The sequence below is a fragment of the Vespa velutina genome, chromosome 8 (genome assembly GCF_912470025.1).
Source record: "Vespa velutina chromosome 8, iVesVel2.1, whole genome shotgun sequence".
NCBI classification, from domain to species: Eukaryota; Metazoa; Arthropoda; class Insecta; order Hymenoptera; family Vespidae; genus Vespa; species Vespa velutina.
The window spans coordinates 190,871-217,913 of record NC_062195.1 but is presented as its reverse complement, the minus strand read 5'-3'; the positions used below and the strand labels follow the sequence as shown (position 1 = coordinate 217,913).

The 27,043-nt window shown below is 34.5% G+C and overlaps 4 protein-coding genes across 6 annotated transcripts; 2 read left to right on the top strand and 2 right to left on the bottom strand.

Annotated features, from left to right (window-relative positions):
* The first annotated feature begins 132 nt into the window (after positions 1-132).
* Positions 133-20,593, top strand: LOC124951136. The gene is made up of 21 exons (XM_047498964.1): positions 133-574; positions 7,358-7,692; positions 7,833-8,081; positions 8,167-8,312; positions 8,393-8,502; positions 8,591-8,786; positions 8,947-9,186; positions 9,305-9,562; positions 9,632-9,734; positions 13,645-13,763; positions 15,237-15,349; positions 16,955-17,104; positions 17,219-17,358; positions 17,445-17,567; positions 17,673-17,798; positions 18,240-18,385; positions 18,509-18,618; positions 19,358-19,556; positions 19,628-19,870; positions 19,952-20,209; positions 20,341-20,593. The coding sequence occupies exons 1-21, from the start codon at positions 565-567 to the stop codon at positions 20,429-20,431; spliced, it is 3,465 nt and encodes a 1,154-aa protein (XP_047354920.1). The 5' UTR covers positions 133-564; the 3' UTR covers positions 20,432-20,593.
* On the bottom strand, positions 20,250-22,389 carry LOC124950989. Of its 2 annotated transcripts, XR_007101491.1 has the most exons (6): positions 22,204-22,389; positions 21,893-22,105; positions 21,683-21,812; positions 21,260-21,591; positions 20,811-21,167; positions 20,250-20,725 (listed from the first exon to the last, which is right to left on the bottom strand). XR_007101491.1 is itself a non-coding variant. In XM_047498641.1 (5 exons), the coding sequence occupies exons 2-5, from the start codon at positions 22,088-22,090 to the stop codon at positions 21,066-21,068; spliced, it is 762 nt and encodes a 253-aa protein (XP_047354597.1). In that variant the 5' UTR covers positions 22,091-22,105; positions 22,204-22,389; the 3' UTR covers positions 20,250-21,065. The 2 variants fall into 2 exon arrangements, 1 of the variants encoding a protein (XP_047354597.1); XM_047498641.1 differs by having other exon boundaries at positions 20,250-21,167.
* A 108-nt stretch (positions 22,390-22,497) lies between these two features.
* On the top strand, positions 22,498-24,772 carry LOC124950980 (aurora kinase B). 2 transcript variants are annotated; one of them, XR_007101490.1, is made up of 8 exons: positions 22,498-22,659; positions 22,754-22,898; positions 22,990-23,181; positions 23,243-23,377; positions 23,487-23,645; positions 23,730-23,961; positions 24,036-24,233; positions 24,309-24,772. XR_007101490.1 is itself a non-coding variant. In XM_047498626.1 (7 exons), exons 2-7 carry the CDS (start codon positions 22,783-22,785, stop codon positions 24,120-24,122), a joined length of 921 nt encoding a protein of 306 aa, XP_047354582.1. In that variant the 5' UTR covers positions 22,498-22,659; positions 22,754-22,782; the 3' UTR covers positions 24,123-24,772. The 2 variants fall into 2 exon arrangements, 1 of the variants encoding a protein (XP_047354582.1); XM_047498626.1 differs by having other exon boundaries at positions 24,036-24,772.
* LOC124950965 (tRNA pseudouridine synthase Pus10) lies at positions 23,982-26,995 on the bottom strand. The gene is made up of 7 exons (XM_047498586.1): positions 26,351-26,995; positions 26,166-26,273; positions 25,725-26,032; positions 25,403-25,614; positions 25,212-25,337; positions 24,877-25,069; positions 23,982-24,803 (listed from the first exon to the last, which is right to left on the bottom strand). Exons 1-7 carry the CDS (start codon positions 26,489-26,491, stop codon positions 24,383-24,385), a joined length of 1,509 nt encoding a protein of 502 aa, XP_047354542.1. The 5' UTR covers positions 26,492-26,995; the 3' UTR covers positions 23,982-24,382.
* Positions 26,996-27,043: the final 48 nt, after the last annotated feature.

Below are 27,043 nucleotides of genomic sequence, written 5' to 3'. Positions count from 1 at the left end.
ACGGAGCGAACGATGCGTGAATTAAGTTGTAAAGAGGATCAAAGAAAGTATATTATACGAAATATTACGATACAAAATATTACTTGATAATTGTCATGTACGTTTCTCTTTTTGAAACATTATTATTTCTAATGTACCTTCGATATCCGACGAATTAATCGTTATTTACGTGAGTTGTACGGACGTTCGATGTTTACTTAATGAGCTCGTTATTAAGCACATTATCATCTGGGCAAGGATCATTTTCATAAACGAATGTACACGATTAGCTTCTATTCCAAGGAACGAACGTGTTCCTTTGAAATGTTAATTTACAAATGTCCCATTCTTCTTTGATTAATTGTTTATTAATTTGTCGCGCGTAAATGATCGACAGATTTTCTTCGAGATTGTTTTTTTATTATTGCTATTTTCTCTCTTTAAACTTTCATATCTAGATGGCACTGTGAGACAGTCTTTGGGTAGCATCCTAACAGTGCACTCGATAATTACGTACTCGTACAGTAAAATACATCATAGAGTCAGTCCTGGTTGTTCGTTCTGGGCGAACGACGGCATCGAGGAATGAATCAAAGTGAGAGTCAACGAATAACCGAGTATTTCTCTTATAAGAAAATATCTAACGTAACGTAGACGGGGCATCTCTCCCTTCCTCCCTCTCTCTCTCTCTCTCTCTTTTGTTTAGCCCACCGAATCGTGTACAACGCTTCGAGAAATTTCGAGACAAAAGAAGCGTTTGAATAATGGAGAAATTTGGACTCTTCTATGTCGCGGTTTAATCGCATAGAAAGACGTCTGTTTCGCGCCGATGAGAGAGAGAGAGAAAGGGCAGATGCATCATTTTAATTCGAATTGGTTCTCGAATAGACACACACTGCACGACAAGCAGCCAATCAATCTTATCTCACGAGATACATATGTATAAAATATTTTCTCCTTTACTCTTTCGATCGGTCTCGATCGTTTTTTTTTTTTTTTTTTTAAAGAAAGAATTCTATCGATTCGATTTCGAAGGTGTATTTTCGGATTCGGGATGGGGTGTGGTGGGTGGGTGGGGGGGGGGGTTAGGGAACAAGACATTTACATTAATGTATGTATATAATAGCGATTCTTTCTTATCTAACTGCATTAACTGCATTAACTGCATTAATCCACTTCATCTATGTCGCCTGCACCAGAAGACGTACGAGCAAATTTTGAAAATGGTACGGAGTAACGGAATTCTCAGTGAAGTTTTAGGAAATACGCGACACAGACGAGTTCTATTAAGAGAATAAAGGTAAATCGTCGAAGTAAGTTTCAAGAATTTCGTTTCTTATTTTCTTCCTTCTTTTTCTCTACCTACCGGTTTCCATAAAGAAACGACGACGCGAATTCAAACCGTCGCATCAGTGGTCTTCGTTTTCAAAAAGAGGCTCGAGTATAGAAAAAGCATTAACGCTCAACAAATATTTATCGATTCTTATTTTAGCGCTTCATACGCTTCCGCGGTCTTTCGTCTTTCGACGAAAAAGCTCAAGTAAATTCTAACGAGTGAAAATATAACAATGAAAAATGCGTATCTCGAGTTAGCGCCAATGTTTAATCGTTTAATATCAGATATTTCTTTGATTAATATATTCCGTGACTTTAATAGCAATGCGAATACGATATCAAGCTCGTACGTGGTTTTGTCCGCAAATAATTTTACTCCTTTTTCACGCCTTTTTTTTACATTTCTCGAAACATTTGAAACCGTATCTCCTTACTTCTTATTCGCAGATACGGAAGATAGTAAGACGATTATCGAAGAAAATTTATTAAAATATTAAGAATAGTCACGTACGTATTGAATGAACGTGCTGATTAATTTATAATATGATATACGTGGATTCTTTTTTTTTTTTTTTTTTTTTTTTTTTTTTTTTTTTTTTTTTTTTTAATACTTTTCTTATTAGCGGTTTTATATTCTACATCTTACGTATCATTATAAGAGGCCCATTTAATAGATATTAAATCTGTAGAAATCATTAACGTCGTTACGCGTTAACGCGTTTAATTGTGAAAATACAACTTTATATTATTTCTCATTTGTATACATTCTCAATGTACATTTGCAAATTGCTTTGCAACGTGTTAAAACATGAAATATTGACTAATGTACGAGAAGAAAACAAAAGAGAGAGAGAGAGAGAGAGAGAGAGAGGGAAAGATTTAATGGTCGTGATAGAAAGGAGAGGTACAAAGTAACTTCCACTCCTCTTCCTATTCCATCTCCACCTCCTCCTCCTCCTCCTCCTCCTTCTTCCATAGTAACATTACTTTTCTTATTGTCCACATGAAAAATGCAAAATCTGTCTTTGCTACGAGCGGTATCATGTCGTATAGCTAACGTCATTCATTTTTTTAGCTAAAGTTAAATTCAACAGAGAGTAGCAGGAGGAGTAATGTATCAACATAGTAACATACGAATATCGCAAATGACTAAAAAGAAAAGATAAAATAAGAATCGAAAAAAATGGAGGGAAGGAAAGATCAAACTGTTAAAAAATATGAGGACTAGTAGCTCGAAAGAGGAAGAAAGTCAAGCTCTGAGAGAAAGCTGCAGTGATTTAGCTGCGATTCGTAGATGCAAAAGATAGTAAGACGATTATCGAGGAAAATTTATTAAAGTATTAAGAATAATCACGTACTTATCGAATGGACGTGCTGTTTAAATTATAATATGATATACGTAGAAATATTTCTCTTTTTTTTATAATAAAGATATACTTTTCTTATTAACGGTTTTATATTCTACATCTTACGTATTATTATAAGACGTCCATTTAATAGATATTAAATCTATAGAAATTATTAACGTTGTTACGCGTTAACGCGTTTAATTGTGAAAATACGACTTTATATTATTTCTCATTTGTGTACATTTTCAGTGTACATTTGCGAATTGCTTTGCATCGTTTTAAAACACGAAATGTTGACTAATGCACGAGAAGAAAACAAAGAGAGGGAGAGAGAGGTGGGGGAGGGTGAGAGAGAGAGAGAGGGGGGGGCGCAAGATTTAATGATCGTGATAGAAAGGAGAGGTACAAAGTACCCACTCCTCTTCCTATTCCACCTCCACCTTTTCCTTCTTCCATGGTAATATTACTTTTCGTACTGTCCACCTGAAAAATACAAAGTCTGTCTTCGTTGCAAGTGGTATCATGTCGTATAGCTACCTCCGTTAATTTCTTTAGTTGGAGCTAAATTTCAAAGAGAGTAGTGAGCTAGCATAATAATATATATATATATATATATATATATATATATATATAATAACAATAATAATAATAATAGTAATAATAATAATAATAATATCGCAAAATTCGATTTGGAAAAAAAACAAAAAAGATAAAATAAGAATTTTGAAACTTGTGGAGGGAAGGGAAGATCAAACGGTTAAAAAATACGAGGAGTAGTAGCTCGAAAGAGGAAGAAAGCCAAGCTGTGAGAGAAAGCTGCGGTGGTTTAGCTGTGATTGCACTTCTCCTTACGACTACGCGGATACGTGAGCGCGTATCACTTTCGCGGGAGCTCGAATAAGGTTAGTGAAACTTTTGATTTAATTCGACGAGACAGTTTGACGAGATAGACGACACGAGAAGAATGTTATCTTTTTGCAAACTTTAGCAGCAAGTACTTTTGTTATCTTTACGATTTTCATTCTTTATCACAGTATACTCGTGTCATTGGCCTCCCCTAGAGATTTTGTCACTTTTATGGATTAACTATAAAAAGTAATTCGATTTCCCGCATATTCTGCGAATTAGCCTGTGTTTTTTACCTAATTTAACGGTTTAACGGTTAACGATTTCAATCGAATGTGCCTATTTGATAAAAGGATAGAGTTTTAAGGATCAACGAAACACGTGTCTTTCATAATAGATCGCCGCGTAATTGTTTGCGATTCATGTTCGTTTGTTATGACGGTCGTATAAAATATATATATGCATACCCCGAAGTAAGCTGTAATCGAGCGACCGCTTACTTCGGTTAAATCAACGGCGCACGATCAAAAACCTACTCTCACCCCTCCGATTTCTTATCGTTTTTTATCGTTGCCTTTTCACCTCTCATTATGTAAAATCTTTCATTAAGAAGACGCTATTATTTGCATTATGTACTTAAATTGGGGTTCGTGAGTTGCCTCTTACCATAGGAGTGTGCCGCCGTCCGATGTTCCGCATATACCGTATGTGTAGAGCTAAGTACGCGTTACGTACGTACGTAGGTGTAATACTACGTCGGGAGAAATGGGCGCGGAATCGAAGGAGCGAGAAATATTCAAGACCTTGACATCTGTCCAAAGATTCGGAGAAGCGACTTCTTCCTTTGTTCGCTGAAATCTCATCGATTCTCTCGACGACGAAAAGAGGCGTTGACGCCTTTTGTTAACGTTATTCAATCTTTTTCTACAAGTTGCGTCCCGAGGACATGTAGATTGTACGTAAAAGAATTCGTCCTAGATCTATCGCGGAAGTGCTATGCGGATAGATTAGAAACTCTCGTTCGATCTAGATCGTATAAAATCGGAGGAAAGTATAAGAGAGACGGCAACCGGTAATTAAATCTACGCGCGTTCTTTTGCGCCTGCGTAAAACGCGTAGTCAATCACTTTTCGTAACTTTCTTTTTTCATTTTCCTTCCTTCCTATTATTCTTCTTAAATTATGCATGCACTCGCGCGCTTATGCTTTTTCTATATCAACGTTATCCCCATATTTCCGCATATTTTATAAGCGATAAAAATGATATAAATTTTGTCTAACGTCGGAACTTTTAGAAAGAGTAAATTTAGACAGTTTAGTAAATTACTTTCCCGTAATTTTATCGTGTGTAACTATCGCAACGAACTTTTCCAATATAGTATCTACTTTCTCATATTCTAGCCTCGCTTCTACAATATGAAATTGTAATCATTCCTAATCTCTTTCTTTCTCAACTCTATTATATAAAGGAGACACGTATGCTTGACACGTGCGCGTTTCGACGGGGATCGAAAGGGCCTTTCGATCGGACGTGCATTAGACTTCCAAATACTTGCGAACATATATTTGCCGTCGTACGGTTCAAACAAGATTCTTGTAGGATCTTTCGTTTTTTGTCGTTTACGCCCGTTTGCGTAATCACCGATGCTAGTCTTCCGCTTCATACATACCTTAAGAATCTTTTCGCGACTCTAGACAGACTTTTACTCCGAACTCGGTGCTAATCAAGTGACACGCGTAAAATCAACCGTGTACCTATATAGATACTCGTCTCTCCGATTTCTTACAATTTTTTTACTTGCCTTCTTCGTTGCCTTTTCGCCTTTTACCAACTAACTTATTACGTAAAATCATCTAGTAACTTTTTAACGGCGAACGGCGCGATAAAGATGATCCGTCGGATTAAGGGAAAAAATGCGCATTGCTAAGCTAGAGAGAAATGTTTTTTTTTTTTTTTTTTTTTTTTTTTTTTTTTTTTTTTAAGCGTCGTAAAGAAAAGAATTTTCGTCGTACGAAATCCGCTCGAAATTCACCTCGAAAAAGCTATAAATTTATCGTCTATTTGCGATTAGAGCCTCTAGTACCGTACTTTCCAATTGAAAACGTTTCCTGTTAAAGAAGGATGGATGGGATTCGAACAAATATGATCGCGACGAACGTTAAATGTTTACGGTTAACCTCGCGGTTATAACTCGAAACTGGCGTGTTTGAACGGTTAATAAGGAACACGTGTTTTTCTAGACTATTAACTAGACAAAATGGTTAAATACAATGTGCTTGGGAGAAATCTCGCATTCCTTTAGCCTCTCTCTCTCTCTCTCTCTCTTCTGATTTGTTTGTGCAAGAATATTATTGACACGGACATCATACGACCGATCAGAAATTACATGTGCATTACCGATGAATAATACTTTTTCATTTAGCTTATTAACTATGTGACCAAAAAGAAAACTCGTTCGTCTATTTAAATAGAGTTTATGACATGTTCGATTCGTGTATTTAATTGCGTATCGAATCGAACGTATACTTCGTCACGTATACTTTGAACGTAAAAATTATTATCAATGATTCCTCGCTCGAATTTTATTGAATTATATGGGTATCATATTAAAGTGGTAAATCGATAAGAAATTTTAATGGACCATTTAAAGCCATCGATGCGGCTTGATGATAATAAAAGAGTCAATTGTATGACGAAAAGAAAGACGCACAAACAATGATAATAGGGCAACGCGGTTTTCCATCGTAATCGAAACGATGCGCAATCGAAGATCGCGTTGCGTCTAAAGATCGACGATTTATTTTTATATTCTATCTATAGGTTAAAATATTTTCTTACTACGAATAATCTTTTTTGTTTCGCACGCGCTTACCTATACGAATCCGGAATTATAAATATATAGATATATACGACGGTATACATGTACATATACATATATAGATGCATTTATCGATAAATAACTATCGATAAAATAATCTTGACAGATGTATGAGAATAAATATTATGAATTAAACGTTATTATATATGCCGGACGCGGTACGAGATGAGGAGGTGCGCCCGACTTCTCTTCTTACATTGCATCTATGTATTGATAGATTTCGACGAACGAAACGATGCAACTTTACCGTCAACTTTCACTCGCTTCGCTAAGACGCATCGTGTCAATTTCTTTTTGCGAATTACATATTACAAGGCTAGTCGAGAACGGTCAACTTGCCGTGGTGAATTATTTCTCTCGTCTTGTAAAATGATTCATTTATAGCGATAAACGAATAAAAGGACATTTCTTCTTTCGTTATATATTATTACTTCCGCGCTTTTGCATCTGCGATAAATAAAAACATCCACAGATGTATGTCTGTGGGCATATTTTCTTTCCTTTCATTTTGTATTTTCCCTATCAATCGCAAGGGTCACCGATCAAACGATTTTCCAATCGCGAAGCTTTTCATTTTGCAGCAGCGTTTCAGATGCACATTAGCCGCCATAAATAGCTTCTTTCCTTCCTTTCTTTCGAATTGATCGTGATCGATCGATCGTTCGGTACACGCTCGAACACGTTAAATTAGAAAATGCGTGAAAAAAATATTTTCACTTGAAACTTTCTAAGAGACACTTGTGAGCTTTGCATTATGCGTTGATCCTCCACGTTGATTCAATGGACTATTGAGTTAATAGAATTGTCGGTCTAATTCTAAAGGAGCGTATGAAAAGACTCGTGCGAAAGTGATGGAAAAGGAAGAAGCACGAGATCGATTAGAAATATTTAGGTTTACGGTTACGCTTTTTTACGATTACGCATGCGGTTACGTTTGCGGTTACGTTTATGTTTACGTTTACGTTTACAGACCAATCGGGAAAAGTAGAAATGGTGGAAGTGCTCTTGGAAGCGGGCGGACAGGAAGTGGCAGTCGCCGAAAGTGGTTCGAGAGCTGGCACCCCGACGGAGTATGCGCCAACTGATATGCAATCGCCCGTCGAAAACGTCGAGAAGCTTACGGCCATACAGGAGTTTTACGATGGCCAATGTATATTCGTTACCGGCGGCACGGGCTTTCTCGGAAAATTATTAATCGAGAAATTGTTGAGGGGATGTCCTGGTATTTGTTGCATTTACGTTCTGATTCGTTCGAAAAAAGGAAAGGACGTGCTTCAACGCACGGAAGAACTGATTGAAGATCCGGTGAGCCGTCTTCGATCGATCCTTCTCTTCATTCCTATCCTTGATTTCAATTCTAAAAAAGAGACAGAAAAAAATTAGTATTTAATAGATGAAAATCTTTTCGTTGTGAATGAAATAATAAGACGTCCTTTTATCTTCAGTTATTTTCGACGCTGAGAGAGGAGCAACCAAAATTCCAACATCGCATAGTAGCGATCGAGGGCGATTGCATTTTGCCGGATCTCGGTATCTCGATGACCGATAGAGCTACAATTATACGCGAGGTCTCCATTGTCTTTCATGTCGCCGCGACCGTAAAATTCAACGAGAAAATTAAATCGGCGACGGCTATTAACGTTCGAAGCCTGAAGGATTTGTTAAATCTGTCAAAAGAAATGCCGAAACTGAAGGTACCGAATTTCTCAACTAAGGACCATCAGGAGTTTTCAACGAAGAAAGATAATTTGGATAAATATTATCATCGATATATTGCAGAGTTTCGTTCACGTATCCACTGCTTTTGCAAATTGCCTACAAAATCCGATCGAGGAGAGGTATTACGATCCACCGATAGATTCGGACAAGTTGATCGATCTGATGGATTGTTTGGACGAGAAATTGCTCGACGATATTACACCGCAGTAAATTTTACCGCTACCATGATCGTTTACACGCTAGCCATGTTTTTTGATTTAAACAGAGACATTTTTTTTTATTTCAGATTACTTGGAATATGGCCAAATACATACGTTTATACGAAATCGGTCGCCGAGAACGTAGTAAAAAAGCAAGCCGGCTCGATACCGATTGGAATATTTCGTCCAGGAGTTGGTTGGTATTATTCTTATATAATAGGTTATCCTTATAGAACTAAAGAACAAATAATGTATTATCGATTAATGAAAAATAATATTCCCAGTGATATCCACCTATCGGGAGCCCATTCCAGGATGGATCGATAATATGTACGGACCGATAGGAATCGTAGCGGGTGCTGGAATGGGACTGATACGATCTCATCATTGCGATGGATCGCTAAAAGTTAACTTGGTACCCGGAGATTTGACGATCAATGCGCTAATCGCTAGTGCCTGGGACATTGCCAATAATAAAAGGTATCATCTTTTACTTGGAAAAAATTTTCGCGGTCGAATCGAATGAAGATTAGGAAGAGGAGAGAGAGAGAGAGAGAGAGAGAGAGAGAGAGAGAGAGAGAGAGAGAGAGAGAAGAAAAAAGCAAATGAGCCGAGCTTACTCTTATACATGATATTTCAGATCCAACGAAGATACTCCTATTTATAATTACATATCTAAGGATAATCCAATTACCTACGACGAACTAAAAGACATGTCTGCCAAGTACGGACTATTAATACCGACTAAAGAATCAATTTGGTATTATAGCTTTAGGAATACGAAATATCGGCCGATCCATCTCTTCTACGTCTACTTTTTGCATCTATTACCGGCTCTTATAATCGATACGGTCGCGTTGTGTATGGGCAAGCAACCAAGGTAAATCGTTTATATTATTTTCTAAACAAAATTTATTTTATAGTAGAACGTAAAAAGAGACAAATAAGGAAGCAGCAAATAAAAGATGTATGCGAGCTTCATCCTTTTTGTGTTAAAGATTACTCAAAGTATATAATAAAATTCACAAATTTATGGATGTACTCAGTCACTTTTCTATAACCGAATGGAAATTTACGAACGAACGATTGAACGAACTAACTAGGAAATTAACGGCCGAAGATCGTAAGTTGTTCCTCTGCGATATGAAAGAACTCGTTTGGGATACTTATTTTCAAAGCTACATCCGAGGAATAAGAATATATATTTTAAAAGATCCCATTGAAACAATTCCACAAGCTCGTATAAAATGGCAAAGGTATTTTTTCATTTCTTCTTCTCCTTCGTCCTTTTTCCCAACGATATACTGATTTTTTGAATTTTCAAGGCTTTACTGGATGCATCAGACGTTGAAACTTGTTATCGCTTCTGTCTTTCTTATTATTACATGGGCTTTACTTTCCAAAGTACTTGTAACATTCGGATACGCATAAGAGAGCCCAAGGTAGTCATATGAGAGCATAGGAGAGCTCTGATGGTCATATAAGAAAAAGGGATAATTGTAATTTATGCTTTCGCCAAAGTACGAATCGAAGATTTCTCTTATTTAAGGGATTTCGTATTAATGGGGCTGAGCTGGGCTATAGGAGGAATAAAGATACAGTTTTCGTGAATTTTCATCGCAAGACCAATATATATATATATATATATACATATATATGTGTATATGTATATATATATATATATATATATATATTTTATTGTTTTTGTCACTTATCAAGTTACTTACTGTTTAAAGAAAATTTTGTATTTTTGTATTTTTATTCTGCAGTAATTGACGATGAACTGTTGGCATTTTCGCAAGAAATAACGTAGATCTTGACAGTGGCAAGAAATAACGTAGATCGATCCGAAAGAATATATCGAAAGGATTCTTTTTTTGTAAGACTGTCGCTATTGAAATGACTAAAGTAAAAAATTTGCGACAAAGGTAAAGAAAAAAAAACGGCGCTCGCTGAAAAATTTTCGAGATAAAAAACCGCATCTAATCTGTTTCAATATGGAATATAGAATATTCAATATACTGGAACAAATGTTTTCATGCCGACCGAAGAATTAATTGTTTTTGTAATTTTTGCCATCAAAAAAGGCTCGGGGAAAAAGCGTCTAAAGTTTGAAATGTAAGCTTCTACGAATGTTAAGAGAATTTAATATATTTACAATTAATATAAGATGCCAGTTTCAGGATTGCGCGTGAAATGAATATCAATGATTTGAAAATATTTTTATTTATTCGTTCGTCGCTATGTTGATCTATAATGCGATATAAACGACGTTACTTTAAACAAAATTCGTGCGCTCTATTAAACGGATTATATTGACAGGCTTTTCTTCTCTTTTGTTTGTATTTACCATTAAAAATGTCTGGCTGCTTATTTAATCGTCTAGGTGTTTCATGTTTCGCGAGCAAATTGGACAACAACGATCAATCGAGAATAAAAGGAAGCGCTTTAAGATAAAGCAAAAAATAATTAATGCATCGTACGTCGTTAATTTCTCTCTCTCTCTCTTTCTTTTATTTTTTGTTTCTTTTTTTGATAACGAGCCAATAGACTGAGCATTAATGATTCATGCTCAAGATTAATGTATATTCATTCTAAACGTCAAATTATATAATATATTAACAGGGAGTTGTAAATTTTCTTAATGCAACATATTTATGTGTATATATATTCGAGAAACAGTTCGAAATAAAAAAAAGGTTTGAAAAATAGACAAAAGGTTCCGCCCTTTTTTGTGTTCATACAAAATTCCTCTCAACTTTGCGAATACAACTATTGGACATCTATGTATAAGTATATATCTTTTGCAATTTAAAGAACAAAGGGAAAATAAATGTGGAAAATGGGGAATATTAAGATTACATATTCGGTAGAGATCGAAGCTGAAAACTTATCGAATTTCGTATTATTTAAGGAGTACAGGTATACGACAAGTTGACTTTGTGTTGTTATAAGTGAATTCAGGCGCACTTTGCAACGAAAATAAACTTCTTTTCTGTTATTTGCCCGATAAACTACAGTAAATTACTAAATCATGCGCAGGTAATTGATAGAAATATAAAAAAATAAATAGATTATGAAGAGAACTTTTTGTATTTTTCATTTAATATTTTTTAATAATATTTTTACTTCGAACAAATGGAACTGTCAAAGAAAGAAAAAGAAAAAAAAAAAATACAACAAGAAGAAAATTATCAATTAAAGTTAATTTATACGATTCCGTAGATTAATTACGATCATAAAAGTATTAACACTGGACATAAAAGTTAATTATTTATTGTAGGTAATATATCAAGTGAGCGCACGTCTGTGTATACGCGTAATAATGGAATATTCTTTTTGTTTTATTGCGTCTGCAAACCTCTTTCGCATTGATTCTATTAATTGTTAAAAATAATTTATACGATATTCTGCTCTTTCATCGATCTAATTGACAAGTCCGTTTTATTTGTGATAGCACGTTTATGTATTTCATTACTATAAGCCTGTTTCACCTCATTATAAATCATGAATCTATTAATAGTCACGAATAGTCAAGAAACAGCTATATGTGAGGGTAATGCAAGCGCGTAAAATTCATTCGAATTTCGAAAGAACGTAATATTTTGTGACGAGAGCAAGTTCAATATTTGACGATATCTGATGATGGTCATGCAAAAGTATAAGGAAAACCGAACGAAAAACATGTTAAAAATCTTTGTTCATTGGTTAAACACGATAGTGTCGATATTATGGTATATATAAGTTATTATGACGTAGACAATTTTTTTTTTTTTTTTTTTTTTTTTTTTTTTTTTTTTTTAACAAATATTCTCATCAATGAAGTTATTCGAATGGAAATTGAATGGCGCAACGAAAAATAGTGCCGGACAGATAAGAGAAAACTTTTTACGCTTTAAATCACCATCTTTCTATATTACCTATTATTATCTATATTATTACTAAATTTAACGAAGATCGATTAGTTTTGTAATATCTAGCTACAAAAGAGAAGGGTCCCCTGTCGCTTTGTACGTAGCTCGTTGGCAGGCATAGTGACAATTGGAATGTAAACTGAATTGATTAGAACATGATATAACTGAGCATTATCACGAATGATAAATAAGTGTAAAATAACATGTCCTTTATACATGTACATTAATATATACATAAATGATAAGTGAATCGAAACTATTACATACGAATAACTTCGTAAAAAAGAATTCGAATTTAAATTATTCAAGACTACTCTGTAGCTCGATACAAAGTGATCTTGAAGTGGACAAAAATGTCGTCGATAAAAATAAATAGAATCATGCGTAGGTCAAAGTGACCTTGACGTATAAATTAGTGTCTTGGTTTATTACGTAGTTATAAATGCGAATATATCAAGAGAAATTGTTGTGTATTCCATTATGTGTGTATATATATATATATATATATATATACGTGCATACATCTTGGTTTATTTGCGATATAATGTCGTTTCATTAGCACAAACATGAATAATAAGAAAGAAACATAAATAACAAAATTATCTTTTGAAAGGAAAAAGATACATATGCACCAAATTCCCTCCTCCATTTTTGACCAATTGCGTAACACGGATATTCTAATTAGATGGATTTGTTATTTTAATTTTTTAATCACAAAACGAATATCGAAGGCATACGCTATCGTATTCCGATGCTTACGACGATCAATAAATTTGTCTTCGACTAACTTTGCTTATTTTATATTTTGTACTTTACCAGGAATTTTGATAATGGATTTTGTTTGACCGTTCATCGGTCAAAAACTAAGGTAAAGAGGAAAGTCTGATTTATCTAACAGGTGTATCTATTGGTAATTATAGATTTTGCAAACTAAATATCATACTATTCGGATATTCGAATTTTTTATCTTTTATAGTTTCGATTTCTTATCTTTTATTCATAATGACGAATATCTCCTTTTTCAAATTTATTAATCAAAGAGAATAAATTTAAATAAAATCGAAATAAGAAAGGAATAGAATATTTTTATTTTATTAATATTTCCAGTCATATACATTATGATGATAATGATCGTTGATCATAATTAAATTAATTCAGTAAATTAAATTCTAATAAGTTTTATATAAGTTTATATTTATTAAAGATAGTACTGATAAAACATTTGATGGCTCCCCAGACAGAATATGATATATGAAGTTTTCGATCGTGTGAAAAAACTACAAAACGATAAGTATATTTATTGTCTTTAGAGATCTTTTTCATCGTTACGATGCGCGCGTATAAATTCGCGGATCTCTGTTTCAAATATGCGAACGTTTGTCGTCTCTTACATCACATGCACTCATGTGCCCTTTACTCAATAGGAAATGAGCAGTACATTCGAATGTCCGAAGGAACAAATTCGGGATCGCGGGGGTATTGATAAAATTGATATTGAAGAAAAGGATGTGTTAGAAATAGAATGTTGCTTGAGCGAATTAAAGTATAACCATAATATATGCTGGCTGTTGTGCCGGCGATAAGGTGGAAAAGAAGCTTACGAGGGTTGTTTGTATCTTCAAAACGGATGGGTGTGCGTTATCCAGTCAATATGTTTAATTCGTTATTCCTAGCGAATTCTTTTCAATTAATTAATTAATTAATTAATTAAATAATATAATTAATTTCCATTAATTAAGTCCTTGATCTCGAAGAATAAATTGTACAATATTAGTATATCTGTTCGAACGGTAAACGTTATAATATCTAAATATGCAGTTCATGTTGCTAATTGATTCGTTAAGTCAAGTTTCAACCGGAATTCTGATGTCATAAAGCTGATCCAAGAGGTCGATAGAGAAAGTTACAACTTATGAAATATCGGTCTTAGACCGCGAAAGTTTCGATAGTAAACCTAAACGGGTGCCGAATTTGTTAGTTTTTTTCAGATTGTTTCTTTTTCTTTTTTTTCTTTTCTTTCTTTTCTTTTTACATTGACAAATGTAAATGAATGATTTAAAAGTAACACTCTTTACTTACGATGAATTGGAACTCACGATAGAAAATAGTTAAACACAATAGTCGGACGGGCAATTAAAAAAATGCATTAATTTCGAGACATTTGGAATTGTATTTTTATTATTATTATTATTATTATTTTTTTTTTTTTTTTTTTTTTTTTTTTTTTTTTTTTTTTTTTTTTTTTTTATAACGAATTACTCGTGCAAACTACGCCGTGATAATTTTTCCGAATTGGATACTGTGCCATTAAGAATGTTTATGCTTGCTCAGCTTGTTCAGTTTCTTACATACCAACGACATAAATCGCAAGTCTCGGTTTGTTTCATCGTTCAAGATACTTTGCTCGTACGTACTTGGATATATAATTTGACGTCGGTAAGACAAGCTTTTCCGTTTTCAGCAAACTCATCCTATCGCGTAAGAAAATGTATACTTGTGTATTGTTACTGCGCACGTATTTGAAATGTGAGAATAAATGGAAAAATTGGATAACAATATAAAGAAGATAAGGAGAAAAAGCAAATTGCTAAAAGAAGCCTCTTAATTGTCATTCGCCTTTGAAATATCATTTAAGTTATCAAAATTCAAGGTTTCGTGCTTTAACTCGTTGACTAAAATAAAAAAGCGAGAAGTCTTGGAGAGATGAAGTCCACATGAAGTCATACATGGCTTTTGTGAATCTACGGCGAGTAAGTAAGAAAGAAAGTATACGTGGGTGAGGTGGGGAGAAAAGAGAGAGACAGACAGAGAGAGAGAGAGAGAGAGAGAGAGAGAGAGAGAGAGAGAGAAGGAAAGGAAAGGAAAGGGAAGCCTGAAAGCTCGAAAGTGGGAACACGCGGTGTTGAGATTAATGAGATCAAAAGTCGATAGAGTCGATTTTAGTCTTTCATTGGAGAAGGCGTATGAAAAGAGAAGATTAAGAAGAAGAAAAATATATATTCGGGGAATGAGCATAAAATCACATATCGACGTTCAGTATTCTTCGAAACTTGGTACCGTACTCGTATCCGCCTCTGCTGCCTTTCCTCAATATCATTGGACTTGAATCAGGACAAGGAATCGTATCAAGTTAGTAATTTTTAATTCTATATGATTCTTTCTCTTTCTTTTTCTCTCGTATCTTCGGTCAAAGAAAGGCTCTTCTCGATTAATTTTTACCGAATAAACGCCGTAGAAATAAGAAGAAAGAATAAAAGTGCTTTCAAAGTACATCGACGAGAAAGATGACGCGTTGTACATTCTTCGGACGAGAAAGTATCACACGCGGACAAGCTGCGTCCATTTTCCTCGCTCGTCACGTTGTTTTCTTTTTCGCTTTAAGGTCCTGCGTTTTTCGTTGCGATCAAACGAAGATTAACGGTAGGCCATCTTTATCTCATAAATCTCTGTGGCCAAAACTACGAAATTCTTTTAAATCTTTACTTTTCGTATCTGGACATGTCATTTACGCAATATCTTGATACGCAACATCAAAGAAAAATCAAGTTATTTAAATTTGCCTTTAGCAAATAAGTCTGCTCGGAAAGAATAGGGAAAAGTAGTGCGACATGCTGAAAATCTAAATAAAATTGTTCGTACGATTAGAGTGCACGAGTTGGGTCACCGAATCGGCAAATGAGTGGAACGAAGGTAGAATAGAGGTACTTCTTACGACATACGTCGTACGATGTTAGTAACACTTTCACGACGCATTGCGATTCATAAGTCGCACGTAGAGCGTAAGTCGGTCGAATTTTCAATCGATGTCTCGACCGATTCAGAAAATCGTCGATCCTTGCATAATATTCGTGCAGATGCATTTTAACACGTAACCGCTCGGATGATCTTTTAATTATTCTCTTTTTCTTTTCTATAACGTTCTATAACATTTTTTTGTTTTTTCTTTTTTTCTTTTTTTTTTTTTTTTACTTATCCGTGGTTGAAAATGTCTAGAGTTTGGTCGAGAGAGGTAGAAGTATAACCGTTAGTTTCGTTTCTGGATAACGGTGATGCTCATAACTGTACATAGAATCTCATTGAACGTGTCGGGTACGGCAAGCAAAGGCTTCGTTGAGAGCTCTCAGGGCTAGTTTTCTACGCGCCCTTGACACGGAGACCAACATTTCAATCGATTGCGCAGCAAGATTGCGATCTTACGCGATCAACGTAATTCTCTTTTTTTTTTTTTTTTTTTTTTTTTCAAGAGAAAAGTCAGAAAATGAGAATAAGAAGAAAGAAGACAAATGCTCTTCGCGAATCGTTAAGATCATTGTATAAAGATTCCGCGTTAATTACAACTAAGGTCAAAGAAAAAAATCTTCGTCAAAAATATCAAGACATTCGAAACATAAAAACCTATGTGCATTTGAAGGATAAATTCAATAACTCGTAAGGCTTCCATCCCGATAAAAAATTTACATGAATAGGCGTGATATAATCTTAAATTTTATTCATTACCCCAATAGCGCTAATGTATTCAACGTTGAGAAGAGTAAGAAAAGAATTGCATTATTAATTTTTTTTCCTCGATCTTCAACTTCTTCCGAGGCTCTTGAAATATTCACGCGTAAATTTAAATATAATCAATGTCAAAGTATAATATAATTATCATATCTTAAGGCGAAGAGATTTTATACGTGTTCCATTTTGATTGTCATTTTCTTTCTTTTTCTTTTTTCTTTTTTATTCATATAGAAGAAAAAAAAAAGAAAAAAAAAATGGAACTGTCCGATTTGGGAGAGACAAATAACAATGATATCTCGGAGCTCAAGTTCGATGAAAAGAAAACTCGGCGCGGGACACCGATACAAGAATTTTACGCTGGACAAAGGATTTTAATAACGGGTATCGCTTTGACGAAAATAAATAAGAAATAAATAAGAATATCCGAACGAAACTCTTTATCGTATTTTGTCATTTGTTCTTTTCCATTGTTATTATATCCCTTCTTTTCTTCAGGTGGTACAGGCTTTTTAGGGAAAATCTTGATAGAGAAACTTTTGCAAAGTTGCCCTAACGTTGCTCGTCTTTACTTGCTGATGCGACCAAAAAAGGGAAAAAATACGCAAGCTCGGATAGAAGAATTGTTCCAGGATCGTGTAAGTGCCGATCGACCGAGCCCATTCTTTAAATTTTCCTCGGGACGATAAAAAGGTATGTCTAAAGGTTGAAAAATGTATTTCAGGTTTTTGATCGAATAAAGAGAGAGGTACCAAAGTATCGCGACAAGATCGTCGTCATATGCGGAGATTGTAGCGTCGAGGAATTAGGAATTTCGGCCGAAGATCGTAGGACGCTCATAAACGAGGTGAACGTCTCAGAGAAGAAATCTTTCGTTTATTGTAATATGTGGAACGACGAGGCCTGAAAACCGTTATTCTTATTTCACTATTATTTTATTTGATATTGTTAGGTGTCGATAGTCTTTCACGTGGCAGCAACGGTCCGATTCAACGAGAAACTGAAGCTCGCAACTATCATAAACGTTTGTAGTACCAATGATCTATTGGAATTGTGCAAATCTATGCCGAACCTGAAGGTAACATTCGTTATATTTATCATTTTTTGTTTTTCTGTTTTTTACACGTATCGCGCGTTTTCTCTTTTGACAAATATTCGCTAACTCTACGTAGCGCGCTTTCACGCATTATCTCTGCGCGTTATTCTTTTTCAAAAGTATTATTATTTGAGCGCATCGCTCAGTATGTACTATGTAACTACTTAGTCATACCCTCGTCGACGCTTCAACGTTCAAACTTGAGAGGAACAAACTGAATGCAAATGAGGAACAAGCCAATGGCAAATATTATTCGCTGTTTTTTTTTTCCCCCTTTTTTTTCTTCTTCCTCTTTTTCTTTTTCTCCTTTATTCTTCTTCTTCTTCTCTTTTCCCCTTTCAACAACCTTCCATCCGCTTGATCTAGCGCGAGACGACGTGTGCTCGCATCTAGTCGAGGATAAAACGAAAAGATATTTTGCAGGCATTGGTTCACGTATCGACGGCCTACGCGAATTGCTTTGAAAAACGAATCGAAGAACGCTTTTACAATTATTCCATTAATCACGAGGAACTCATGAGATTAACGAACGAATTGTCGGAAGAAGAACTCGGGAATAAGTTTCAGTGGTAAGAATATATATATATATAGATTATAGAAAGATAGATTCGTCTATATATAGATAGATTTATGTGCTGACAATTACTATATGTCGCGGTATTTTAATGTGTTATTTTCTATCGCGTCCACAGCATCAAGAAAATATGGCCGAACACGTACACATTCACAAAAGCTATGGCGGAAAATCTTATAAGAGAGAAACACGGGAATCTACCGATAGGAATAATTCGACCTGCTATAGGTAAATAAATGTACCTATTACTTATTTTTGTTTCGTAAATCAACAACATTTTGAGAAATGTTGTCACCTCTTGTTGCCATATTTTGTTTTTCCTCTTCCAAAGGAGGTACCCTTTTGTTTTCTAAAATGGCAGAGTTAAAAATCTGAAGCACGAAAAAAAAAGAAAATAAAAAAAAAAGTCAATAAATAATCGCGTCAATAAAAAATGTGCCTGGCGATCGGCATGTACCTCGTAACCGGGACTGTCTCCTTATTGTGGCAAATCGCAATGGCCATCGGTATTTTTCTTCTTACGCTTCTCGGCAGAAGTATCCTTTTCATATGCGCCCTTATTTATACGGTCGGCCATCCTAAGAAACAAATCGTTTGTTATACCGTGCCTTTCGAGACCATGTATCCCGAAGATTATCCCGATTTCGAGGAGGACCTGGCCACTATGAGTAGAATGTCGCTCGAATCTTTAACGCCGTTGAGAACCCCAAAATCGATGTCGTCCACTCCTCTGAGACGGGCCTTTCGAAAAACTCGATATAAATACAAATCACGAATGAAATACCGAGATAATCGATGTCTATAAATTTCTTCGGTACGGATTTATTACGATGGACATTCAATGTCCGAAAGGGAGATCTTTCCCCCCCCCCCCCCCAGGAAAATAAGGATATAATAATAGAATCCAATTGTCCAAGATCTTTCGTTGATTAAATTTCAAGAACGAATGTGTCCATTGATCTCGCAGTCATATCGACGGCTAACGAACCTACAGAAGGATGGCTGGACAACATTTATGGACCAAACGGGATTGCCGTTGCCGTTACAACCGGTATTTTAAGGGTGATGCAATGCGATGCCAATAGCATCGCCGATATAATACCCGTCGATATCACCATAAATACCTTGATCGTATCCGCATGGGACATTTATATGCAAACAAATAGGTAATGCCCATCAATCTTATTTCCTTTTATTACGCGTTACTTATAATAATGACTTTTTCTTTTCCGTAAAGAAAAGGAAATGACGTGCTCATATATAACGTCGTAGCATCGGTGGATGCACCTCTAACATGGTACGAGTATAATAAATGGACTTACCCTCACATTGCTCACTATCCACCGAGCTCTATGTATTGGTATCCAACCATCATAACCACCAAATATAAGTCGCTCTACAAATTCTTGTCTATATTCCTTCACTTAATACCAGCGATTCTCATAGATACAGCGTTAATCTGCGTCGGCCAGAAGCCAAGGTACACCAAATGCTCTTAATTAAGCGTACTCAATTGTATCGAAGTCGATCTCCTCAAGGATGTCATTCTAATGATTTACAGGATGCGAAAAATAATAGGAAAAATTACCAACTTTTGCGATATCATATCGTTCTTCAGCACCGGAAATTGGATATTTAACAATGACAACGTACAAAACATGTGGCATAGATTAAATTCGAAGGATCAACAACTTTTTAGATTTAATATGACCAATTTTGATTGGAAGATTTATTTTCGAAATTATATTAAAGGAATACGCCTTTATATATTCAAGGAAGATCCAGATAATTTAGAGGACAGTAAATTGAGGTGGAAAAGGTAAATCTATTACGTTATCTCGATCTATTACGTTGCAAGATCACGTTTAAAGACATTTATTCTTCTCTTTTTCCCTTTAATCAATATAGAAATCTCCAATTAAACTAATTCATCTTTTTTTTATGTTATAGATTGTATTGGATGCATCAAGTCTTGAAAACATTCATCATTTTAGGCAGCACTTGGACGATTTGGAAAATATTTGATAAAATATTTTCTTAACTCGAGCAGGCAGGTGCATCGATTGTGTGCGTCTTTTCACATGGTCAAGAATAATGCGCGCGATTTAGGATTTATAATTTCCCATATAAATATTTCTTTTAAAGAATGCCAAAGCAAAGATACACGAACACAAATAAACAAAAAAAAAAAAAAAAAAAAAAATATATATATATATATATATATATCATAATTATTAAAAATCCTTTGATCTTACGGTTTTTTTCACACTCTATCTTGGCCACTCGCAATTATTGTCCAATAGCGGGGAAATAAATCATATCTATTCATACCACTCTGGCAATACATAGAAATTTTGTAAATATACAAACGTATTTATAAAAATCTATCAAAATACAATAGTTTAATGTGTAATACATACTTTAAGATATTATTTTGATATCGCTATCGGCACTCTAGTACTAACTACTTGTACACTTCAATACGATGCTCTCTCTCTCTCTCTCTCTCTGTGTAAACATATATATATACATGTATGTGTGTATGTATGTATATAGATATATCATATATATTTGGACGGAATTGAGCTTCTCGAGTGAGAATGTGAATGCACGAAAGGTGCATTCGGTCAAAAGCATACGACTTCTCTCTTTCCATTAATAATACGACACTGATATCAATTGACCGGCATTGTCGATACCGTGCTGTGCGGTGTTGTAGGTCTAGAACCAGCGATAGAATGTGTCGTCGATGCGTTTAGAGATTGCATAGTACCGATCTAAAACAAATTAATAGAGACATTTGTCATTGAATTTTTGGTTAGACTCGGCCCGATCATTTATAATTATACTGCATTTAAATTATTCTTACCCTCAAGTGTGCTAAATCTTCTAATCTAGTGAGGTCGCTTAGTTCGATATACAGGGAATATACGATTAACCATCCGTAGACGGAGAATGAAATAAATAATATCCACAATAAACATATCATGATATTGTATGCAAATATCAAATCGTTGACGATACTAAAGAAGAGGAAAGCAAAGAGACGGAATATGGTAAATGCGGCAAAACTGTACAACCATGGTATCATTCTCTTTTCGTATTCCTTACGTAATGCAGTAATAAGCATCAATGAAGTAATAAAAACAACTACTCCGCCCATCATGGAGAATAATGCAAAAACTATAAGAGCATTACGAACTGAAATCAAAGGAGCTTGTTAATATTTCATGAATATTTATAATGATTATTATATAGTACGACGTCAAATGGATGTAAATAATATCGCTACCGTGTTGATTGCCAATATAAACAAATTCATACGATATGATGTAATATCCATAATGAGTGGAACCAGGCGTAGCTTGCGAAAGACAATAGATATCAAATATTGCGGTACATATGGTGAAAAATGACAAACACTGTGGGAAGATATTAAATTCGTTATGGCAAATATAAATGTAAAATAATTAAATAGAAATTGACGTCGTTGAATAAATACCAATGAAAATACGGCTATGAGCATAGCTCCCCTTTGAATATCTAATATGTAAGCGTGCTTTAATATCGGCTTTTGATACCAAGGTATTTTAACGCTACGCACAGATCTGGAAGATCTGAGATTCGCGCTACTTCTGGACGTAACGTGGGAATATACCGAGGGCGTTCCCATACTTGGCGATCTCTTTCCATAATTCATTATTCCTTTATTCTCCTACAAAAGTATAAAGTGCAAGTTTACAAAATCATATATAACAATAGTCATTCTACGTAGTTATTGAATTTTTTGCCAACTATAATGTGATTACTTACTTAGTTCAAACCTTTTCGATGATAATGTAATTAATTGTGCGTCAGAAGAAAAAACAAATGTCTGCATTTAAATCCATGCAAGCTCTCTAGGACACGCCTCGCCATAAGACATGACGACTCATACGAATCGTAATGGAATGTTTATACTCCCTGTGAATTTAGGGCGTTAGAATATCAATAGCGACATCTAGTCTACTTGATCAAATCACTAGTTGGTGTTATTACTAATAGTTTTTCTTTCTTCACCGTTGGCTGACCTGTAACGGCGGTTAGAACATTTGAATATCCTGCACCGTAAGAAAGGTAGATTTGAAATATCAGTTATAGAGGGACGTTGGTTTCGTCGGTGGTAAGAAGTCGCGTCCCTTTCGAGTTTTATCAAGTTTCTTCTCGAAGTGAATCAAGTTTCTCCATTATTTCCTTTAAGGACACTTTTATAGATTTACGTTAAAAACTGTAGGTCGTTACATTGTATTGTGTCCTCAGAGTTAGCCAGTTAATAAATATTGCTTGACGGTGTTTTTTTTGACACGTTTTGCTTCTATTTCAGAAAATTGAGCAATAAAAGTGAACGATAACATGGCCTTGATGCTCCAAAATTTAAAATTATCTTCAAACATTCCTCCAGAATATATGGAAATGGCGCAAAACACGTTGTATAAAATGCAAGAGCATATTGAAGGGCGCGATCATAAGTACGACACGAAGATTTTGTAAAGTTTTATTTCCAATTGATGCGTCAAAGTAAAAAAGAAATTTTGTAATTTCATTCTTCCCACTTTGCAGATATCAATGGAGCTTGAATGATTTTGAAATTGGGGCCCCTCTAGGACGTGGAAAGTTTGGCCGAGTCTATCTTGCTAGAGAAAAGACTACTCGTTATATGATAGCCTTAAAAACTCTTTACAAAATAGAATTAATAAAGGGTCGCGTTGAGAAACAAGTTATGCGGGAAATTGAGATACAGTCGCATTTACGGTAAATCGATGATGAATTTAAAACGTTTAATTACAAATTAAACATCTTTCTTCCTTTACAGGCATCCCCACATTCTTCAATTGCTAACTTATTTCCATGACCACAAACGAATTTACTTGGTATTAGAATTTGCTGCAAGAGGAGAACTTTATAAAGAGCTAAAGCGTCAACCCGGAGAAAGATTTAACGAACATCTGTATATATTTTGGATAATATTACAACTGGCTATTATGACGGACTAGAATGACATTTTCATTTTCTCATTGGGTTTTTTTGTTCTTTCTTTTCTTTTCTTCTTCTTTCAGCTCGGCCAAGTATACGTATCAAGTAGCCGATGCTCTGGAATATTGCCATAAAAATAATGTTATCCATAGAGATATAAAACCTGAAAATTTATTGCTTACGTATAACGGTGACGTAAAGTTAGCAGATTTTGGATGGTCGGTTCATGCACCTTCGTCAAAGTAAGTCTAAAAGATGTTCATCACTGGTGTCCTTTCCACGATATTTAACTTATGTTAATACTTATAAATATGTTATCGATGTAGACGAAGTACATTATGTGGAACATTGGATTATTTACCTCCTGAAATGGTGACTGGTCAAACGTACGATATATACGTCGATCATTGGTGCCTCGGGATACTCTGTTATGAGTTTCTAGTCGGCAGACCACCGTTCCTCAGCGATTCTCAACAAGAAACTTACGTTAAAATAAAGACTTTAAATATACAATGGCCAGAACAAATAACGCCCGGTGCCAAAGATCTTATTTCAAAGGTAACACATTTAAACTAAACTAAATTGCCACCATATGAACATTTTATTTGCGTTTCTTTTATAATAATTATCAGCTAATCAAAAGGAAAGGTTCTGAGAGAATATCACTGGCAGCTGTAAAGAAACATTTTTGGATACAAGAACATAAGGATAATCCATAATGATATTTTACAAACATTGTCTCATATAAAGTAATATAACTAATAATATAATGGATCGATAGTTGTCGCGTTATGTTTCATTTTGTATAAATGCATAATTATTTTTCATACGTATGTATATATATATATATATATATTATACCGTCCTCTTGTATAAAACCGTAACATTTTTATACACTATTATAGATGCGATGTGACGCGCGATATACATTTATAAGCCCTCTCAGATGGACAGAAGGAGAATTAAATTCTACGATCTTTTATGGCCAATTTAAATTGATGCCTGTAACATCTAATGCTACAATATCTACTTCCGTATTCAAAAGATCACATAAACTTGGCTTTGTTCGTCCAAAATCTCCATGAACGAATTCTTTGACATAAGTACCTGCTTGGGTTTTTACGTCCAATACAAAAAAAGTGTTATCGTCTATGGGTGCGTTTGGTAATTCCTGCGGTTTCGCCCAACGAGCACGCATGTCGTATATGAAACGTACACGGGGAGTCAATGGACGTCTGTGAAGAACTCTGATCGGTGTTTTTTGAATTATTTTCACGTTTTTTAATTTATTTAAAGTTTCAAGGCTTGATTCGTCTTGTGGTGCTCTGCGACATACGCAAAGTGCTCGATAAAATTTTGTTTTAACATTTTCACCTTCTTTTAATTTTTTTAAATCGTCCCTAGAAACAGATCGTACAAAATGTGCAAGAGTATAATATATACACGTATATACCCAATTGTCGAGATACTCACCTCGTTAGTAATTTCAAATTACTCGTTACTTTAACTTGCGTAGAACTATCATTGATGATGGTAACCAAGTTCGATAAAAGTTCAGAAGTTATCTTTGTTATTCGAGGATTTATTAATTCAACTGCAAATGGTCTGCCAGAATGTATGTTTCTTACATCAACGTCTTCTCTTCCAGACGATAAAAATTTGATTGCTATGAAAAAGGATAACGTGCATAAATATATATATATATATATATATATGTATATGTATGTATGTATGTATGCATGGTGCGTTAGATAAAACGCGTAATCGTATATGACAATATTTAAAAAATTATTAAACTATGAAATTACATTCGGCTTTAACGGCTTTAGCAATGGGTTCGCATAATATGTCTTGCACAGATGTTTCCATTTTTTTTTCCCCATTGATGAACCAAGGCGTTTGACTGAGTTGTCGCGAAAGCTTATTATAGCGTCCTAATGAAGGAACAACGCAATTAGCTCGATTATCTTTTAAAAAAATTATTAATGTCGTTAATTACCTCCTACGAAGATACTACTGTGAGAGCACAAAACATTTCCAATATTTATAAAAGAATCTGGCTGAGCCGGTGGAAATAGATAATACTTTTCAAATATTTCATCCGTTGTACTAGACATCACAGATTCAATGTGTTTTCTACTGTATTTATTGTAATCATACTTTCTTTTCTTATCTGAACATTTGCTATGATTATTTCCCAATTTGTCTAATCTGAAAAAATATACAAATATATTTGTAGGTTAAGCATTTTAAATAATAATAATCATAATAATAATAATAATAATAATAATAATATAGACATGTTAACAATGATAACTTACAATGTACAACATTCATTTTCGTCGCAGGCATATACAAAACAAATTTCTAGTAAAAATGGAGATGGCTTCGTTAAATCTGGACGTTTTCCTATGGTATCCTCCAATCTAGGAAGTGCAATCCATTTCCATATGTCCTTAACATTGAGAGTTTTGTATTTGAGATTGGTAAAGTCTGGTTTAGTTAGATTAAACTTTTTGCCGATATAAATGTGCAATGATCTTTCTCTGAGACACAAAGATATCGGTACGGTTAAAGCACAAGTAAAGGTCGAACAGTCGTAGTTTTCCTTCTTCACTTCTTCTATAATCTGGAAAAAAAGAAAAAAAGACAAAAATATATAGACCTCGTAGTAGGTGCTGCCTACACATGTGTACTTATACTACATTTCTAATGCTTTCATTGAGAAAGGAATAAACGGTAAATATTTACCATCGACTTACTCTTTCTATTACACGTTCTTCTACTTTAGGTTGAAGAATGCCTAAACATGCGATACACGGAAGGGCTTGTTCCTTGCCGTATAATTTATTTACCTCCGAATACTGTACCTAATAAATCATAGGTTAAGAAACTAAGTACTCATGACTCATTAATATATGAGATTAATTTGAAATAAACAACATACAAGGTTCTTCAATTCGGCAAGATCTTGATAATACTTAGCATTTCTGCATCCGGTGAAGCGTAAACAACATCTTAAACAACATCCTTCTAACCTCAATAAATCGAAGATTCTTCTTTCCTCTTCCGTTAGAATGAAACTCATTGGTAATATTCTTTTTCAATCTTATGATTAATAGCAATACTTTCAACTATTAATATATCCTATCGAATCTTTAAAATAGACCCCTTTTATTATTCCTTTATAAAGGATATTTTCATTTTATCATAGATGGGAAATACGATAGAAATCGATATAAATTCTATACTGATCTTTGGAAATATCTTCGATAAGGTAAACCTCGTAAAGCACACCACACACGTCGCCAAGATTTAAATAAGCTTGACTTAGGTTATGATATCTATAATGTATAATGTACCTTCGAATAAACGAAAGAAGAAAATTTCGTTGCAACATATAACTTTGTATTAAATATATTTTGATTAACGCAATCCCTTTTAAATCATGACGTGAACAATATTCCAATGATAACCAATCGCGAGAAAAGAGACGACTTATCGGCAGCCAATGAAAATAAAGAGTAAATCTCGAATGTTATTATTTTTTGTTTTAAATAGTTTCATTTTTGTCTACTTTAGTATGTCGGTAAAAAAAAAAAAAAAAAAAAAAAGAAATGTCAATGCGCCAAAGAATAGA

Excerpts from the sequence above, each read along its gene's own strand:
- LOC124951136 (XM_047498964.1), top strand. Across the intron at positions 8,313-8,392 it reads CTCGACGATATTACACCGCA|ATTACTTGGAATATGGCCAA; the intron begins GTAAATTTTACC and ends TTTTTATTTCAG. Across the intron at positions 18,619-19,357 it reads AATAATTCGACCTGCTATAG|TCATATCGACGGCTAACGAA; the intron begins GTAAATAAATGT and ends TTGATCTCGCAG.
- LOC124950965 (XM_047498586.1), bottom strand. The coding sequence starts at position 26,491 with ATGAGTTTCATTCTAACGGAAGAGGAAAGAAGAATCTTCGATTTATTG. Across the intron at positions 25,070-25,211 it reads TAAAGCCGTTAAAGCCGAAT|CAATCAAATTTTTATCGTCT; the intron begins GTAATTTCATAG and ends CCTTTTTCATAG. Across the intron at positions 24,804-24,876 it reads AATTTGAAATTACTAACGAG|GGACGATTTAAAAAAATTAA; the intron begins GTGAGTATCTCG and ends ATCTGTTTCTAG.
- LOC124950980 (XM_047498626.1), top strand. The coding sequence starts at position 22,783 with ATGGCCTTGATGCTCCAAAATTTAAAATTATCTTCAAACATTCCTCCA. Across the intron at positions 23,182-23,242 it reads GAGATACAGTCGCATTTACG|GCATCCCCACATTCTTCAAT; the intron begins GTAAATCGATGA and ends CTTCCTTTACAG. Across the intron at positions 23,646-23,729 it reads GTTCATGCACCTTCGTCAAA|ACGAAGTACATTATGTGGAA; the intron begins GTAAGTCTAAAA and ends TTATCGATGTAG.
- LOC124950989 (XM_047498641.1), bottom strand. The coding sequence starts at position 22,090 with ATGAATTATGGAAAGAGATCGCCAAGTATGGGAACGCCCTCGGTATAT. Across the intron at positions 21,813-21,892 it reads TCATAGCCGTATTTTCATTG|TGTTTGTCATTTTTCACCAT; the intron begins GTATTTATTCAA and ends ATCTTCCCACAG. Across the intron at positions 21,168-21,259 it reads AAGATTTAGCACACTTGAGG|ATCGGTACTATGCAATCTCT; the intron begins GTAAGAATAATT and ends AATTTGTTTTAG.